The sequence below is a fragment of the Pelobates fuscus genome, chromosome 4 (assembly GCF_036172605.1).
Source record: "Pelobates fuscus isolate aPelFus1 chromosome 4, aPelFus1.pri, whole genome shotgun sequence".
In the NCBI taxonomy this organism is placed as follows: domain Eukaryota; kingdom Metazoa; phylum Chordata; class Amphibia; order Anura; family Pelobatidae; genus Pelobates; species Pelobates fuscus.
The window spans coordinates 230,542,849-230,562,258 of NC_086320.1; the positions used below are offsets into that span (position 1 = coordinate 230,542,849).

Sequence of the window (19,410 nt, forward strand, 5' to 3'; positions counted from 1 at the left end):
TTATAATAGGGTTAAAACTGCAAAATATGAAGCCTCCTGCCATGTGATAAAAGATTATGCTATCTTTAGTGTACTAATAATCTTAATTTTAAAAATGACAGGAGGCAAATATTTTCCCCACCTTCCTCTTTTTCCCTCCCTTTAAGTGTGGTTCACGTTTTGTTCAGGGTGTACGTTCATGCTGATTTATCGAGTTTGGCCCTTCTACCACAGTATAACTGTATTAATTATGTTCATATGTTCTGTATGACATGGTATTGCCTTAACCGTTAGTTGTCTTTGATAATTGAATTAGTTAATTGTTTAGACATTCTAATCTGATACATAGAATTGCCTTACATAACGTTCAATAGGATATGGATTGGTCGTGTTTTCAAAGTCCCATGCCATTTCACTAAAACGTTTTTTGATCTCTTTCAGCTTAATGCAACACTACCATCTTCTCTGGGTACAAGCATAGGAAGATTCTTCACGATTACCATCTTTTGCTTGGGCGTTACAGTTGAACTCCCTTTATTCTGTAGGATGTTATTGGACATTCCTTGTCTTAGTTATTTGGTTGTTCCTTTATGTGACCTTTGATGTCGCTATATCAAGAGGAAGTGCCTCAGTCTGAGGAGCATGTTATATTATCTGCTTATCAGTTCTTTGGTTTTTTTTATGTTCTTTGCTGCTATGGAGTAGTAAAGAAAGATAATGCAAAATACTCGCTAAGATTATTAATACTCTAAAGCTAGCATAATCTTCAATTCTACTTGTTATGAAAGGCTTCTCCTTTATATTTTCTTTGGTTCTTTGGTTCTGTTTTATCACTGCACATAGGGCAAGAAACTATAACAAATAATTTTAACTATGGTAACTTCTATCATTGATAGCTATGGGAAAACTACTAATCAATCATTAGAGATGTATTGACCATTAATATAATTTAGACCCTAAGCGATTCATACAAAGCTCAAAATAGGTAAGAGAATTGTGTAAGAATAGTATAGAATGATAGAAGAAAGATCTTTTTCTCTATGCAGTTCACCGCTATCCTCACCTACTTATTTATCTCTTCTATACCCATACATCAATTTTTGGATCACTCAATTCTACCCTTCCTTATCTGCTAACTTTAAATGTATTCATTCTACTTCCTCAGTAACATTTAACAGTTTTTGTGTTCCCCATGCTAATTCTCATTAACGAGTTTACTATATTTTCAATGCATTTCCCAATGCAATAAAGACCACCGCACATTCTGGAAGCAGTCTATTTTTCTAGATTTATTTTGAATCTCATTACATCAGAGTGGAAGAACAGGTCATTGAGTTAATTTTATGAACATAATGAAGTATAATGAAGTATATGTAATGTGAATTCTTTTGAATTCTCAAAAAAGTTGCCAATTTCCATTTTGAAAGTATACATAAAAGTAAAATGAGGGGCAAAATCAATTTAAGATTCATGTGCTCTCCAATGGGCCAACATGGATTCTGCATATAAGTGCCTCCACTGGACCTCTAGAGCCAAAAGGTAAGCATGAGGGGGGTCAAAAATAAAACATCCCCAAACACAACATGCAGACTCCCCTACACACACTTCACTTGGACTCCTACACTCACTTAACACTCAACTAGCATCTACAGGTACACCCAGCCTCCTGCCAACATACAGTTCTCAGGTATATAATTTAGTTGGTTTATTAAGAGAGTCCTAAGAGAAGAAAGTGTAAGACTATATTTCTTTCTATCTATAGAACCGCTCGCAGCGTATATAAGACAAAATCATAACATTACTGGGGTAAAATTATAAACTTAACTGGTCTGATAATTTACACTACTTGGGGATTAATTTAATTCCAAGGTCGATGAGTGGACTACTGTTAATTACAATCTACTCCTTAAAGAATTCAACAATTCACTCTCAAAATGGTCCAAACTACAGTTATCATGGTTGGGAAGAATAAACATCATTAGAGCATATTTACTCCCAAAATTGGAATATCTTTTCCGTACTATTCCTCTTAGACTACCGAAGAAGATACTTCAACTATTCCATGGCCTAGTTCTTTCTTTCGTTTGGGATAATAAAAAACCCAGGATAGCCATAGGAATTATGTCAGCCAGAATATCAGACGGAGGGCTATCTTTTCTGAACATATTACACATTCACGACACAGTAATGTTTTCACATTATTTAGAATGGGAAAACAATTCAAAATTGAAAGCATGGTATATCTATGAAAAGAAATTGTGTGGTACTTTAGACCCGTTTGATTTTCTCTGGGTTGGAAAAAAGATTTTTAAAAATCTCCAGATAGATAACCTAATTATCTCATACCTACCAATCTATTAAACCGATACAGAAATATTTTTTTCCCTCAAAATCAAATTTCTATAAACGCCCCTTTGGGAACTTTGAAGCTTTTTATTCAAGATTTAAATTTGGTAGAGTGGCAAGCTAGAGATGGGATAAAAATTAAGGAATTATATAGCATCTCTGTGATTAATAGCTTCCCATACCTTCAAGAGAAAATAGGACTACCGAATAAAGATTTTTTTACATATTTGAGAATACAAGATTTTTTACATATTTGAGAATACAAGAATGGTTTTAAATGGTTTTATAAAATTGTGTATTTTATATTATTAAAGATTTTTTGGCTAATATCTGTGCCAACTATCTTTTTACACACTATTTTATTTACTTTTACCTGGCATTTAATTGATTTTACCATGTGCTTACAAGCCTATCCTGAGGTGGGGATCATACCACCACCGCTGTTACCATAGTGCAGTTGGCCTGCACTATACTTGTAAGTACATTTTTATTTATTTAAACAACTTTTATACCGTGTCAAACAGAGACTATTAGTTGTTTTTATATATCCCTTTTCCTGAGAGTTGGACACCATTCCCTCCGGAGGACAATCGTCCATATATCCCATAAGCGGGGATTGTTCCGCTGTACGCCTGTCATACCTGAGCTGGATATAGCTCATTTAAATGTGAGTGGAATAGTTATATCTTTTTCTCACATATATTGACGTTTACACTCTATACGATTTGTCTTTTATCTTGTTTTTTCCATATCACGAGACCAACAGGACTACTATAAACAGAGAAGAGACCCCATCATCTAAAGCACCTTAAAATACATTTATTGCCACAGTGCAACTACTATAAACTTATTGGACTATTCCATAACTTTTATAAGTTTTATTTATATGTCTTTTTATTACTTGTCTTTTCATTATCTGTAGTCCTCATTGATTCATTTTGGCGCAGCTTTGCATTATTGTTGTTGTTCTTTTCCATTTGGCCTTGATAGTGGATCTGGGATTTGATCACTGTTATAGAAGGAGGTACTTCCTTGCCATACATAATTTAACTGCCATCAGTATGTGTATAGTCAAGTATAGAGAGGGTTTTCCATTTTTTGCTGGTCCAGGTGGAACAGGAATTTTTCTGGTGATAGAACAGGTTTTAATTTCAGATCCTGAATAAGATTTAAGACCTGTAGTTTAAGAATATCTAAACCAGTACAGTCCCACCAGACAGCTTTTCTAAGTTTTTATATGTCTTTTTATTATTTGTCTTTTCATTATCTGTAGTCCTCATTGATTCATTTTGGCACAGCCTTGCATTGTTGTTGTTGTTGTTGTCCATCCTTACCATAGAGGGTTAGAGGGTTACCCTCTGCCAGGCCACTGCCTATCTTTTTATTATTAGCGCTAACCTCCTTTCCTGTTTTTCATTGATTTTTAATGACAACAATATTGGCTCTTATAATAGAATCTGGACAAAATGGTACGACTATTATAAAGAATATGCTTTCTACACCTCAGTAAATTTTTGACCTTGGTATAAACTACCCTTATCTGACATACTATTATAAACTTTCCAAAGAAGGTTCTAATGATTTAACTTATTAAAGAAGCAATATATTCACCACCCACCTTTCCTATTTTAGAAAGTTGATCCTACACCCGTATTCTTGTATGATGTTTGTTTATGTTTTTTATGTAAGTTTATTATACAACTACTAGGAACCAATCTTTACGACCAGGAGTATATCTTAGGCCTATATTTATATAGAATTTAGGCCGGAAACTTTATTTGATATTGTGGTTTATAATATACTAGATTGTGAACTGATAATGGAACTCCAAAACTATGTTTGTCGAATTTGAAAAATGACAATAAAAACTAATTATAAAAAAAACAAAAAAAAAAAGAATAGAAGTGAGAGAATTGGTTGAGCAACAACAAGACATCATCTGGAAATGCACCTATTTACACCTACTTAAATCCCATATTAACCCCTGTAATCATAGCACTACTAACAGAATTTAAAAAAGGTCTAGTATATATACAGTTGTCATCAAAAGGATTGAACCCCATTAAAAATCAGGTTTATTGTCAAAATTGTTGTGAACTAGGTGTCAGGATTACTAGTTGAACTGTATCATACCTAAGACTAAAGGTAACGTCTTACCGGGCCTTAGAATGGCCGGACTTAACGTACCAGCGAATAGACAGAATACTTGCCGAGGTCGGGGACACAGAATGAGACACAACGATGAGGGAAAGCCAAAAGTCAAGGGTACCAGAATACAGGGTCAATATAAGTCAAACGAAGCCAAAGTCAATAACCAGAAATAAACGCTCAGGAACACACTCTCGGACAACCACTAAAGGAAACCAAGACAGGGCAATGAGGGAAAAGAAAAAGGAGTTTAAATAAGTCTCCTTCAGATCCGATTGACCGTACCCGGCCTTTGACCCCAAAACTTGTGTGCGCGTCCTTTGCACGACGTCACACGCACGCTTTAGTCGCCAATACCGTGGGCAGGCGTGGGGCTACAAATGGGAATGGATTCCCAGCAGCCGGTGTCCCCCAAAATGCCACAGGAGTCAGATACACCAGCACAGGGCTGCTGAGTAGAACCTCCGTTAATGCCAGAAAGGCATTTGCCGTTAAAGATACCACAAGGTGAGGATGAACATGTGACACTGGGGCCTCTATGAATCAGATTTGTTGTTCCAGCACATCCCACATATGCTCAATCGGATTGGGATATGGGAAATATGGAGGCCATGGCAACACCTTGAACTCTTTGTACTGTTCCTCAAACCATCCCTGAACAATTTTTGCAATGTGGCAGGGTGCATTATCCTGCTGAAAGAGGCCACTGTCATCAGGGAAATACCATTGCCATAAAGGGCTGCAACTATCTCTGTCACATTCACATGAATGCCAGGACCCAAGGTCTCCCAGCAGGACATAGCCCAGTGCATAACACTGCCTCCGCCAGCCTGCCTTCTTCCCATAGTGCATCCTGTTGCCATCTCGTCCCTAGGTACAAGACGCACACACGCCCAGCCATTCACCTGATCTATAAAAAAAAAAAACGTGATTAAACAGACCAGGCAACTTTCTTCCAGTGCTCCATGGTCCAGTTTTGATGCTCACGTCTACATTGAAAGCACTTTCAGAGGTGGGCAGGGGTCATCATAAGCCCTTTGACTGGTCTGCGGCTACTCACCAAACTGCAATGTACTGTGCATTCTCACTTTTCTATTTTGGCCAGCATTACGTTTTCAGCAATTTGAGCTACAGTAGCTCTTCTGTGTGATCGGACTAGACGGGCAAGCCCTTGCTTCCCATGTGCATCAATGAGCCTTGAGCACCCATGACTCTGACACTCGTTCACCATTTGTCCTTTCTTGCCCAACGTTTGGTAGGTACTATCCACTGCAAACCAGGAACAAACCACAAGACTTGCCGTTTAGGAGATGCTCTGACACAGCTGTCTAACCATCACTATTTGGCCCTTGTCAAAGTAACTTGGATTTCTTTTTTCCTGCCCCTTTTTTAAGCTTCCAACACATAAAAATCATGATAAAAATCATTATCTGTCTGTTAACTTGCCACCTAATACATCCCACCCCTTGGTAGGTGGCATTGTAACAATATAATCAATGTTATTCTCTTCAACTGTCAGTGGTTTTAATGGTATGTGATGCTTGCAGTAACAGAGAGGCATCATCTCTGCTCTGCATTGCCATTGTTCTTGACCACATATTTTTTTCTGGGGAAAAAATGGCACGTGATCTATTTTATCATTTTTAAAATTAGCCATCTGAGAAATCCTGCAAAATAACCCAGTAAAGCAGTAAAGCAATTCAGTTTTAGTTGCTGCTCTCATGCTTAAAAAAAAGCTGTATCAATGGTATACTTTTAATAGTAAATACTTAATTTTTAGGGTTAGAAAATGCAAGACTTGAATTAAAGATAAACGTTAAATAACAGACAAAACAAATATTCATAATATTTATTACAGACTTTATACAATGATATGCAAAACAAAACCATACATATTTAAGTATCAGTTTGTCTTCACATAAAACACAAAAAGGGACATTTATCAAGACAGAAATGGATACTATTCTGATGCAAAGTGCTGCATAAGTATCAGTCTCCATGGAAAACAATAGAAATTCTCTCAATAATTGGTACCTAGTAACACAATAGCATGTTTGGCCTTTATAAATCTTTGAACTCTTTTGATTAGCAAGGCAAATTATAAGCATTTCTATTGTTCTCAATCGATTTATGTAAAACTTAATGTTCCTTTATACTAAATCAGAAGGGATTTGATTTTGGTCAACTGATCTTGACTCCTTGTATTTCTTTAATGTATCCAATTCATATGTCCAAACAGTGTCTACACCTTCACCAGAGACATGCTTTGGAATCCAATGAGGAAAGGGAAATCGGCAAGCTATTACTCTGGCACATTCATCCAGTTCCATCTCAAGCTTCTTTTCTAACTGAGGCATCTGTAGAAACAAAATAAAGCAGCATTGTTTATCTGAAAGTTCACATTTCATCTCTCCACTTGCATTACTTCAAATGAGATAAAATAGCTAAGAGAAACAATGGTTCTAATCTAATACATTATTTTTTACTAAAAAAAATAATAATAATAATGATAATTAAAAAACAAACAAAACAAAAAAAAACAGATTTATAACTATCATACTAAATCTAAGAAGCAAGGAACTGCTGAAATCAACTTTGTGCCCCAGTCAGTGGTGAATTAAGTAAGAGGGACTCCCCCATTTAAAATGTATGCTCTTCACACCTTCATATCAATTAAGTGGTTATGGTGCCAGAAATTTCCTGGTTTCATGCTATTGGTCAATATTAAACTCTAACAATAAATAAGGATTTCTGGGAAGCTGTGGCTACTCCACCACACTGGTGGTATAGCTAGGGCAGAATGTATATCCACATTACCATAACAACGCAAACCATTGATCGGCATCAGTGATAGGCAGAGAGCGAACAACTGTTGCTCCCAGCCTGTCATTGCTACCTATTACTGCTTGGCCTAATGCAAAAGCACTTGGAGTTTGGGGATTTCTAGGGAATGAGGACAGTAGCTCTACGTACCCCCAAGCCTCTCGGCCACTCACAATTACTGTGAATGATATACATAGTTGAGTCCAATTCATTGGTGTATAAAAACAGTAATGAAGAGTTTTTCTTTTTTTAACCCTTTAACCCCTTAAGGACCGAGCCAAATGTACACGTTGTGATCAAAACAAAACTTAAACAAAAACTTGAATTTGCGCTATATGTCTGTTCAGGTGTAATTCGCCTCTTTCATATTATGTGCACCCACACTTATTATATATCATTTTATTCAGGGGAAACAGGGATTTTATTTAACATCAAATATTTAGGTATGAAAGACAATTTATTATGAATAAAATATTAAACAATGGGAGAAAATACAAATGTAAAAAAAATGTTTTAGTTCTATGTGACATTCTAACTGTGAATGTCATAATACGGTTTGCTTTTACTGCAATAAAATACACATATTTGTATTCAGCAATGTCTCATGTGTAAAACAATACCCCCTATATACAGGTTTTATGGTGTTTTGGGAAGTTACAGGGTCAAATATAGCATGTTAAATTTTTCAGTTTTTTCACAAAGAAATTCGCCAGATTGGTTACGTTGCCTTTGAGACCGTTTAGTAGCTCAGGAATAAAAAAACCCCATGATGACATACCATTTGCAATAGTAGACAACCCAAGGTATTTCAAATGGGGTATGTCTAGTCTTTTTTAATAGCCACTTAGTCACAAACCCTGGCCAAAGTTAGTGTTAATATTTGTTTGTGTGTGAAAAATGCAAAATAATTATTTGAATGCAAATTTTGGCCAGTGTTTGTGACTAAGTGGCTACTAAAAAAGATTGGGCATACCCCACTTGCAATACCTTGGGTTGTCTACTTTTGCAAATGGTGTGCCATCGTGGGGGTAATTCTCAATCCTGGACTACCATACGGTCTCAAAGGCAAGGTGACCAATCTGGCAAATTTCAATGTGAAAAAACAGAAATGCAAGCCTTATATTTGACTCTGTAACTTTTGAAAACACCATAAAACCTGTTATACTCGGGAGACTTTGCTGAAAATAAATATTAGTGTTTCAAAACCGTGTGATCGGACTAGACAGGCAAGCCTTTATTCCCCACGTGCATCCATGAGCTTTTGGCACCCATAACCCTGACGCTGGTTTACCGGTTATCCTTTTTTGCACTACTTTTGGTAGGTACTAACTACTCCATACCTGAAACACCCCACAAGATTTGCCGCTTTGGAGATGCTCTGACACATTTGTCTAGCCATCACTATATGGCCCTATATGTCAAAGTCACTCAGATCTTTTTGCTTTCCCTTTTTGCCTGCTTCCAACAAATGAAATGTAAGAACTGACTTTTCACCTGCTGCCTAATATAGTCCACCACTTTGATATTGTAACAATATAATTAATGTTATTGACTTCACATATCAGTGGTTTTAATGTTGTGGATGATCCGAGTATATCTGACCCACATGCTGTGTACAATGCCATTACATCTTTCATATTACCAACAGTCTTCATAGTCCTGCATTTTTCTGCAGCTTGTCCCCTTCACTTCCATTTCCTCCATGCACAGAGTGTCAGCCGCAAGGATATGACAAGTTATATCCTTGTAGCCATCAGTTCTGTTTATTGTGAGTAGCGGCTGAAGCTCCTCGTACCTCCCCATGCCTGGTTGTCTACTGCGGCTTCTAGCTGGCTTTAGACTATGGCTGCAAGACCTTTCACCGTACTAATCACCCTCCCACTGTCAACCCTGCTGCGTGCTTGTGGCAGGGCTAAAGGGTAGAAACACTGCTTGACCTGTGCCAAAAATAACATCGGGAGATACATATTCCACGTCCCTGCTATTACAAAATCAGTGCTTAAAATATAAAGCAAAAAAAAATATTGAATGTTGGTTAAAAAGAAAAAATAAACTATGTTACCTCCCCATTTACTTCAATGCTGATTCTCACCCAGCAGAGAGACATCATCCTGGCCCCAAATGTTAATGCAAGGAAAGAATGCAAGGTTGGAAGAATTGAGGGGCGGTGTGTTTATCTCAGGGCAAAAGCTATAGCAATAGTATTGTGCAAGGCCATGAGAAAACCATGAGTCTGGTTTTAGGGAATTATTTTTCTTCTTCTACACATAAGGAAAAACACTTTATCATTTTACAGCTTTCAAGTAAACACCAGTATTTACCATTTTCTTTCATTACAACTACAGAGCTTACCAGGCTTAGGTAATTTAATTTGCTGTCAATGTGTCTTGCATTTTTAATAAACATTACAAAAATATTCAAAAAGAACTCTGTAATGAAAGGGTTAAAAGATAAATATTATTGTTCATGGCATATTTCCAATTCTTCTGTAACGCATAACAACCAACTGCAGAAAAACTTAATTTCCAAGAATTATGTTTTAATGTTATCACACAAGCACAACCCAGGTGCCTTGCTTGTTCAATAAATATTTAATCATCAGAATTATTTATAATTCATATAAAATACCAATGGAGCAATGAGTCGGTTTCTGAGATGTCAAACATTCTATAATAAAGATTTATGCTTTTTAATTATTCATAGTCCTTGTAATGTAAACAAATGCAAAACTGCACATAATAGGCCATCAGTCAAGAAAATAAAATGTATGAACTTATTTCTATCTTACACCCTTTATTTCTCTAGTCATCATTATGTTATTATTTATATAGCTCCAACAAATTCCGCAGCACTTTACAATGGGTGGACGAACAGACATGTAGTTGTAACCAGACAAGTTGGACACACAGGAACAGAGGGGTTGAGGGCCCTGCTCAATGAGCTTACATGCTAGAGGGAGTGGGGTAAAGTGACACAAAAGGTAAGGATAGTATTAGACTAGTGACAGTTGCAAGAGAGGAATCAGTCGATAACTATTAACAGTTTAATTGATACACTTTTATGTAGTCATGTATGTATGTATCCAATCATGTACCTATAGATTTACAGGTTTTCATTTGCATTGCGCTGTCATGCAAAACAAAATATAATAAATTCCTTCACATCCGTTCCTTGTCATGATCAGCATGAGAAGTTAAAGGAACACTATAGTGTTAGGAATACAAACACAACAGTGTCCTAGTGCCTGAATAGCGTAACACCTCCCTCTTCCCACCTGTTTGCTGCACCTGCTGGACTACAACTTATATCATTCTTAGTGATTCTGGCAAAGGCTGGAGGAAGTTGAAATTCACATCTGATGTAATAGGACAATGAGGAATCAAGTTGATAAACAGCTTATGTAGAACATAACTCCAATTAGCCACATTCAGTGGTTGACGGAGTCTGGTAAAGAACTAGGGATTATTCTAGCCTTGGTGAAGGAATAATCTAAATTTTATTAAAGCCGGGAGGCAAATATTTGCATTACCGTCTTTATTAAAAACCTCCAACAGCAAAGAAATAGTTAACATAACTTCCAGAAAACAACCAATCAGAAAAAAGAACAGTAATATAATACTCTCAAGCAGACCCTCCCACTTCCTCTTTCATTGAGGTCGAGCAGGAGAGCAGGAATTCCAAGCAGAATAAGTCAATAATCACATACAACCAAACAAGAACCAACTGAACCAGAAGAAGCCCCAAATAAACTGCAAAGAGAAAGAAAACGTTGTGAAAATAAACTGCAAAGGCAGAATTTCATGCTAAATCAAAAAATACAGGATTACGCACTGTAAGCATATTAACCAAAACAGGTAAACGCCAGAGACAAAACATGCAGACAAAATAAATTTAAAAAAAACAGAAAGAACAATAAACAAAAATCACAAATCCCCACAAGACCATGAAATAAAAAAACCCAGGGAGGGACGCAAAGTCAGCAGTATGGGAAATATTCACCTCCTGCCTTTAATAAAATTTAGATTAATCTTTCACCAAGGCTAGAATAATCCCTAATTGTGAAGAAAATTGACTTTATTTCGACATTTTCTTCTATATTCGTGTATTTTCTCCATTTTGCTGTATAAATATTGGTTATTAGTTCGGCAGTTTGAAACTAACGAACACCGACCACCCTCCTGGCTTGTTAAGTTCAAAAGTACCGTCGATTAAGTGTTCCCTGGGTGGCCGCTGTTCGTATAGCCGAACGCCATGTGGAAAAGAAAACGGCGGCCATCTTGTTCGCACGAGGGGAGTCAGCGGGACTTGGTCGTCGAGTGTCTGGAACTAAACTAACTACTCCCTGCTGTAGCTATAATCACTTCGGCTCAGCTGTTGGGAAAGGAATAGAAGACCGCAGTACCATAACCACTGCAGGTCTTAACAACTGGTGGCAAGCGACGGGATTGAATGGAACACGGAAAGACAACTGGTGAATGGCCCAGCAGTACGAGAAACTAAAAAGGACTACGCTAAAGGATCTACTGGAAGCCAGAGGTCAGGTGGCAAGCAACAAAAAGAGAGCTACCCTCATAGCGGAACTGATGGAGGGCGACCAAACCAGCAGCATGGCGAATGTCAGCCGGGAGGAAGCAGAATTCCAACAGAAGGTGATGTGGAGGCTAAATCTATATGGGCCAAATCCCACACCTAAGATGGCGACGCAAGTCCTGGCACAAGTGAACGCAGAACGCAGAGCACAACAAGCGAGCTTGATCCAAGGAGACAACGCTTAACTCTTAACGGGATCTATAAATGGAGGGCAGCGGAGAAAAATTAATTATGCTGCATTTAAAAGTTTTTCGGACGGAGAGATGGAAATTAACGCTTATTTACAAGATTTTGAGCGTCAATGCACTTTGGAGGGTCTGGAATCGGAGCAATGGGCAGCGATTTTAAGCAGCAAGCTCACAGGCCGAGCAGCATAGGCATACCGAGCAGTTCCTGATACAGCCATACATGACTACGCCAGGGTAAAGGACATTCTGCTGGCCAGGTATGCCGTGACCCCAGAGACTTACAGGAAAATGTTTCGGGCATTACGGAAAGGGGGCCGAGACTCCTACACCAAATGGGCCTTTAGGATGTATCGGGCAGCCCAAAACTGGATACAGGGCTGCCAGGCCACAACGCTGGAGGAGGTGCTGCAACTCCTCTTGCTCGAACTATTTTTTTTTTCTTCAATGTCTTATTTTTTTTTATTGAAGATTTAACAAACAAAAGAATCCATGGGGTACAGAAAGGAAAAGGGGAGGGATTACAGAGGTATCAGATGCATCCAATATCACAGAATTATACAGAGTTATACACGGTTCAATTGATATCATTTAATAAACTATACAATCATCCAATTAAAGGAGTCATGCGTAAAGTACTTAAACAAGGTGAGTACGCACAGTTTCGTACATGGAAAGCATAAAAACATAATGACACATACAAGTCGGCAGTAAAAATAATAAAATCAGTGTTAAGCGTTTGTGTAAAGAGCAAACGGTATACATGCTCTTGGTCGTGTAGATTGGCCCGCAGTTTTGATGGGCAAGTAACACATTGCATTTATAACGTAAAATATCTGTACAGAAATCATCTGTACATATTCCAACCACTGTGCCTCTGTCGGACGGCTTAATGTGGATGCCTAAAATCTCTGCTATGCTTGAGATTAAACCAACCCTTGTGAGAGTTGTGTAGGTTTGGTGTTATCTTCCTTACGGATATATAAATTGTCCGCATATAAATAATGAAATAACGGGGGATGCAGAGGGGACAGGAATAAAGGAACCTAAAGAGGGGGTAAGCATAGGGGAGGAGAGGTCAATGCATACTATATTTTATAACACAATCAGGTTAGTATTCTTAGTTGGTGTTCACATTTGTATCCCAATCTTTCCATAAAGTAAGGAATTTCGACATATCACCTCTCTTTGCCCATTCTCTTTCATGCATGTAGGTGCTATTGACCCTTTTGATTACCTCCTGTATGGTGGGACAGACTGTGCTTTTCCAGTGAGCGGCAATGCTGGTCTTTGCCGCCAAGAGAATGTTTAGCACCACTGCTCGTGAGGGGAGTGTACCTAGGTCTGGGATTAGATGGAGAATGTAGTATGCTGGTGAGAGCGGTAATGTTTGGCCACTTACTAATGCTATGAGGCGTTGAACTTGAAGCCAATAATTTTGAAGAATTGTACAACCCCAAAATACATGTTGCAATGTGCCTTTCTGAGTGTTACATCTCCAACAGAGCATAGATACATCCGGATAGATATTGCTGAGTCTTTCTGGAGTCATATACCATCTCATTAGTACTTTGAAGTAAGCTTCCCAGTGGGTAACGCACTTAGAGGATTGTTTGGTAAACCTAACGGCTTTATCCCAGTTAGAACTATGGAAATTGGTACCCAATTCCTCTTCCCAACGAAGCCTGTAAGGCAATTTGTCGATATTCCTATTCAGTGATAGTAGTAGATAACAAAGTGATAGGAATTTTGAGGAGGTTGGATTCGTTTTATGAGTGTAGCATATATGTCCCACAGTGCTTAATGAGGAGGGGTCAATATATTCTATTGATCTGGATTGTAAGAGAGGTTTCACCCGTAAATATAAAACCAAATCTCGTGTAGTTAGTTCGAAGGTTTGTTGAAGATCCGGAAAGGGGATCAATCCCGTACGAGTAAACAATAAATGTACATGAGTTAATCCTCTTGACACCCAGTGGTGTACTGGCAAATCTGGTGAGATAGCTGAGAGGGCTCGTAGTGGTGCTACAAACAGTAATTCCGATTGAGGGCATAACAGTGAGCTCCCCGATAACCAAGACTTCAGTAAAAATCTAGTGGTTGTGAGCATAGTCGATGACGTTGGGATGTTCCTAGACCAAAGGTTATCAGATAAAGATCGAGTGTTTGCACACTTTGCTTCCAAGTTAAGCCATACTGGCTTGGATCTGTTTGTAATAATGTCTAGGCCTTGAGCCAAAATTGTTGCCTTATAATAGTTCCTTATATTGGGAATATTAAGGCCAAAATATTGGTTAAAACTGTTTCATTATTTTCCTGAATAATTTGCTTGTGGGAACAGGCTATTTTTACCCCCAAATAGGATATCGAGGTTTTGCGCCATTCAAAAGGGAATCGTGCTTTTAGATCGTTGATTGTCCCTACATCCAGATGGACGGGAAGAATTTGACCCCCCCCCCCATCCAATAAAGGGGGACCTAACAGAGGTCCCCTATACCCCCAGAATTAGTTAAACAGGGGAAGGCATGGTGTCTCCCTCTAGCCCCACCCATGCCCCATGGGCTACTAAACTAAAAGGGGAATCCAGCCTCTCCAGTGTCCCCCCCAGTTTAGGGCTCTAAATGATAATGGGGATCCCAACCAAGTCTCCTTTCATGAGAGGCGGGTGGAAGCCCACAGTAATAGTGTGGGGGACCAATTGTCCTCCCCCAGTCCCCACCTATTGGTAGAGGGTGGGGGCTTAAGTGACAATGGGGGGAACCTACTGTCCCTTCACCAGCCCTCAGTCATTAGCAGCGGGTGGGGTCCCTAAGTGATAAGGAGGGGAGGGGACATCTTGCATACCCTTCATTACTAGCGGGTGAGGGCCCTAAGTAGTAAAGGAGGGACCTATTGTCCTCCCTCAACCCCACCCATTAGGGGTGGGTGGGGGCCATAAGTAATAGTGGGGAGAAACCTATTGTATCCTCCTAACCCCCATACAGAAGTGGGAGGTGGGGCCCCTAAATAATAATGAGGGAAACCTATTGTCCCCCCACCGGCACCCACCCATTAGTGGTGGGTCGGGACCTAAGTGATAAAGGGGGGGATCTATTGGCTTAAGCCAACCAATCAGAGAGTTCTGACAGGTAAATCTTGAGACTTACCTGTCAGCCTTCCATCATTCTTCAGTCTCAAGATTTACCTATCTGAGCACTCTGATAAGTAGCCAACCAACCAGAGCGCTCTGAGCCAAATTGCATAACATGGGAAGGCTTTATAAGCCTTTCCCTGCCCTGAAAAGCTCAGTCTGCGCCAAGCCCTTGCCGGGTGAAGATGGACCTAAGTGATAAAGGGGGGGACCTATTGGCTTAAGCCAACCAATCAGAGAGCTCTGACAGGTAAATGTTCAGAATTACCTGTCAGTCTTCCGTCATTTTTCAGCCTCAAGATAAAATGAATATTTTGTCTGGATTTTTTTTTTCTGTCTTTTTGTTTGCAATTGGCTCTTTTTTATTTTAATAGTTCAACTCGACATTATGCAATTTTATTTGGCCTTTTTTAAAACTGAAAAAAGATGATAGAAAAAAAAAACAACATCTAATTGTTAGTATTAATGTTTTATTTTTCAGGTATTTAGTTTACTGCCCCACTATTGTCAGGGTGAGTGGGATAGGTAGGGCATTTGTTTATTGGGAGCGTGACTAGGGTCTAGGGACCCGAAATCACTAGGGAGGGTGTCTAGGGGCTTTTTTACAATAAGCCCCCAACGTGCTTTGGTGGATGGGGGCTAGGGGGGAGACAATAGGTCCCTCCGATATCACTTAGGGCTCCACCCGCCACTAATGGTTGGGGGCTGAGGGAAACAATGGTTTCCACTATTATCATTTAAGCCCTTCGTCTGCCAATAATGTGTGGCGTCTGGGGCGGGGACACACAAACTCCCCCTTTTGGTTTAATAGCACCCACTCGCATGGCACGGGTGGGGGCTGTAAAGACACACTATGTACCCCACTTGTTGAGAAAAGGTAAGTTCAGCGTGACAGTGACGCTTTAATACCAAGGACTGTTACCTTACTTAAATTCTCTTTCATTCCAGCACTTGTTCTCACCTAACTGAGAAACTAATCGTATTCAATGGCATGCCTTTATAAAGGTTCCTATTTTCATTTTTAGCACGCGGTATTGGTAAATGTTCAAAAACTTTATTTAAATGCATGAAAATTTTCTGAAAGTATGATATGGTTGACTGTACTCTGTATTTTAATACTCACAAGGCCTACTAAATGTTATTAGACTTTTTTTTACCTGCTATAAAGTTATTGTGTGTCTGCTATGACAGTAATAAAACCAGTCAACAGCCTCTGATAGTTCAAAGACTTTTATTATGGAATTCAATGAAGCATATGGTTCATGGCTTTAAGCAGATTTAATGTGCCCCTTGAAGCAGAACTACATAGAAAAGTGTAAGTAACAGGAGACAATCTTTCAAACTAAGATTATATTGTTCAATGGAAAAGGAATACATAAATTCTTATTGATATAAAACACATACCGTATATACTCGAGTATAAGCCGACCCGAATATAAGCCGGGGCCCCTAATTTTACCCCAAAAAACTGGGAAAACGTATTGACTCGAGTATAAGACTAGGGTGGGAAATGCAGAAGCTACTGGCAAATTTCTAAATAAAATTAGATCCTAAAAAAATTATATTAGTGGAATATTTATTTACAGTGTGTGTATATAATGAATGCAGTGTGTGTGTATGAATGCAGTGTGTGTGTGTATAAGTGCAGTGTGTGTGTGTATGAGTGCAGAGTGTGTGTGTATGAGTGCAGAGTGTGTGTGTATGAGTGCAGTGTGTGTATGAGTGCAGTGTGTGTGTGTATGAGTGCAGTGTGTGTGTGTATGAATGCGGTGTGTGTGTGTGTATGAATGCAGTGTGTGTGTGAGCGCAGTGTGTGTGTATGAATGCAGTGTTTGTATGGGTTTAGTGTGTGTGTATGAATGCAGTGTGTGTATGAGTGCAGTGTGTCTGTATGAATGCAGTGTGTGTATGAGTGCAGTGTTTGTGTATGAATGCAGTGTGTGTGTATGAGTGCAGTGTGTGTGTATAAGTGCAGTGTGTGTGTATGAATGCAGTGTGTGTGTATGAATGCAGCGTGTGTGTATGAATGCAGGGTGTGTATGAATGCAGTGTGTGTGTGTATGAATGCAGTGTGTGTGTATGAATTCAGTGTGTGTGTATGAGTGCAGTGTGTGTGTATGAGTGCAGTGTGTGTATGAGTGCAGTGTGTGTATGAATGCAGCGTGTGTATGAATGCAGTGTGTGTGTGTATGAATATGGTGTGTGAGTATGAATTCAGTGTGTGTGTATGAGTGCAGTGTGTGTGTATGAGTGCAGTGTGTGTGTATGAGTGCAGTGTGTGTGTATGAGTGCAGTGTGTGTGTATGAATGCAGTGTGTGTATGTGTGTGATGCAGAGTGTGATGCAGAGCCTTGGTGGGGGGGTGCCTTTTTTATTATTATTTTTTAATATTCATTTGTTTGTTTTATTATTATTATTTTTTTAATTTTTTTTTATTTTTTTATTGTAAAATTTTATATATATTTCTCTTATTCGTCCCCCCTCCCTCCTTGATACATGGCAGGGAGGGGGGCTCTCACTCCTTGGTGGACCAGTGGCATTGGCAGTTCAGTGGAGGGGGGGCTGGCAGGAAGCACTTACCTCTCCTGCAGCTCCTGTCAGCTCCCTTTTCCTCCGCGCCGGTCCAGTCAGCTCTCTCTGCAAGTCCCAGTGTAAGTCTCGCAGCCGCACTATGACCCCGCAGCTCTCGCGAGACTTACACTGGGAGCTGACAGAGGTGCTGACCGGACCGGCGCGGAGGAGAAGGGAGCTGACAGGAGCTGCAGGAGAGGTAAGAGCTCTCTGCCAGCCCCCAGTCTGTATTATGGCAATGTAAATTGCTATAATACAGACAGTGACTCGAGTATAAGTCGAGTTGGGGTTTTTCAGCACAAAAAATGTGCTGAAAAACTCGACTTATACTCGAGTATATACGATACTTGGCCCATTATTAAGTGGGGAATTATACAAGTAAAAAGATCTATATAGCAAACAGCAGACTTCTCATAAAAATTTTGTATGTTCGGCCTGCCAAACAAGTAAATAAATACATTCTAAATAATAATTAATAATAGTGAGAAATGATCACAAAAATCCATTAAATTCTGGCATCAAGCAAAGCTGGCATAGCTTCATCAAGGAATATGAAAGAAAAGAAGGGGAGTGGTCAAGGATAAGGGTTTAATGTAACACCCTCATCCTGTACGTAACCCACAAAAAAAGGTCACCTAGACTGGAAAAGTAGGGGATAACCCTAGGGAATACAATAAATAGTAGAGAACCAAAGGTGTCACTTGAATAGAAAGTGACCACAAGGTTACATTTCCAATCCACTCCACTAAGATCCTAAAGGAGAAAATAATAATAAATAACAAAAGAACTTTATTAGCAACTCTAAAAAGTACTAGGACAAATTCAACAGTGTAGCCTGATAGGAGGGGGGACAGCCCTGAGTGAGATGCTCAATAATAGATAGTCAATAATAAAGCATACCACACTAGTTTCAAACGGTTATGGATTGGCAGTACGAGAACTAACTGAAGATGTAACAATCTCCCCATTTATGTGTTTAAGCTCTCATGGAAGTATATACAGCACTGGTTACGACAGAGCCTAGTGTGATCTTCCAGAAGCAAAAACTAAAACGTAAAAAGAATAGTGAGAGATATGCTAAATGGTGAGAAAAAAGCACACAGGAAAAAATATATAAAATAAGGGTATATACAGAGCGATAAGTAATAGAGATATAACCAATTAAATCCACCTCTCTAGGGTTACCAGAGGTCTGTGGCAAGGGTGTCCCTAGTCGCTAGACCCTAAATCTCCTGTAAACACTTTCATGGGTGTTCTATGCTTATACTCCGTCTAGGGTAATTCCCTCAAGTTCTCAATCGCTAAGTACTAAAAAAAAAATAAAAAAAAAATACTTCAAATGAATAAAGTTATAAAAGTGCATGCATAGAGGCACATACAAGCAATACATTCAGAATACCCTGCACCAATAATGGGGACAGGGTGACCAAAACACAAAAAGAATCTGGGGATCTACATATGGTGTCTGTCTTTCATCCCCAGTGATGGTGACTACCGTTACATATACCAGGAGTGAATTTCTAAATTTCTACTCGCCAGTTTTAGATTTTCACTCTCCAAAGGTTAGTGGCTAGTGGTGTACATATTATAATACACATATATATATATATATATATAGAGAGAGAGAGAGAGAGAGAG

At 39.0% G+C, this 19,410-nt stretch overlaps 1 protein-coding gene across 1 annotated transcript in view; it reads right to left on the reverse strand.

Annotated features, from left to right (window-relative positions):
* Positions 1-6,276: 6,276 nt before the first annotated feature.
* Positions 6,277-19,410, reverse strand: part of ATPSCKMT (ATP synthase c subunit lysine N-methyltransferase) — a 52,693-nt gene continuing 39,559 nt past the window's right edge. Inside the window, exon 5 of the mRNA XM_063451937.1 lies at positions 6,277-6,830. Coding sequence (XP_063308007.1) covers positions 6,624-6,830 — 207 coding nt within the window. The 3' untranslated portion in view covers positions 6,277-6,623. The remainder of the gene's footprint in view (positions 6,831-19,410) is intronic.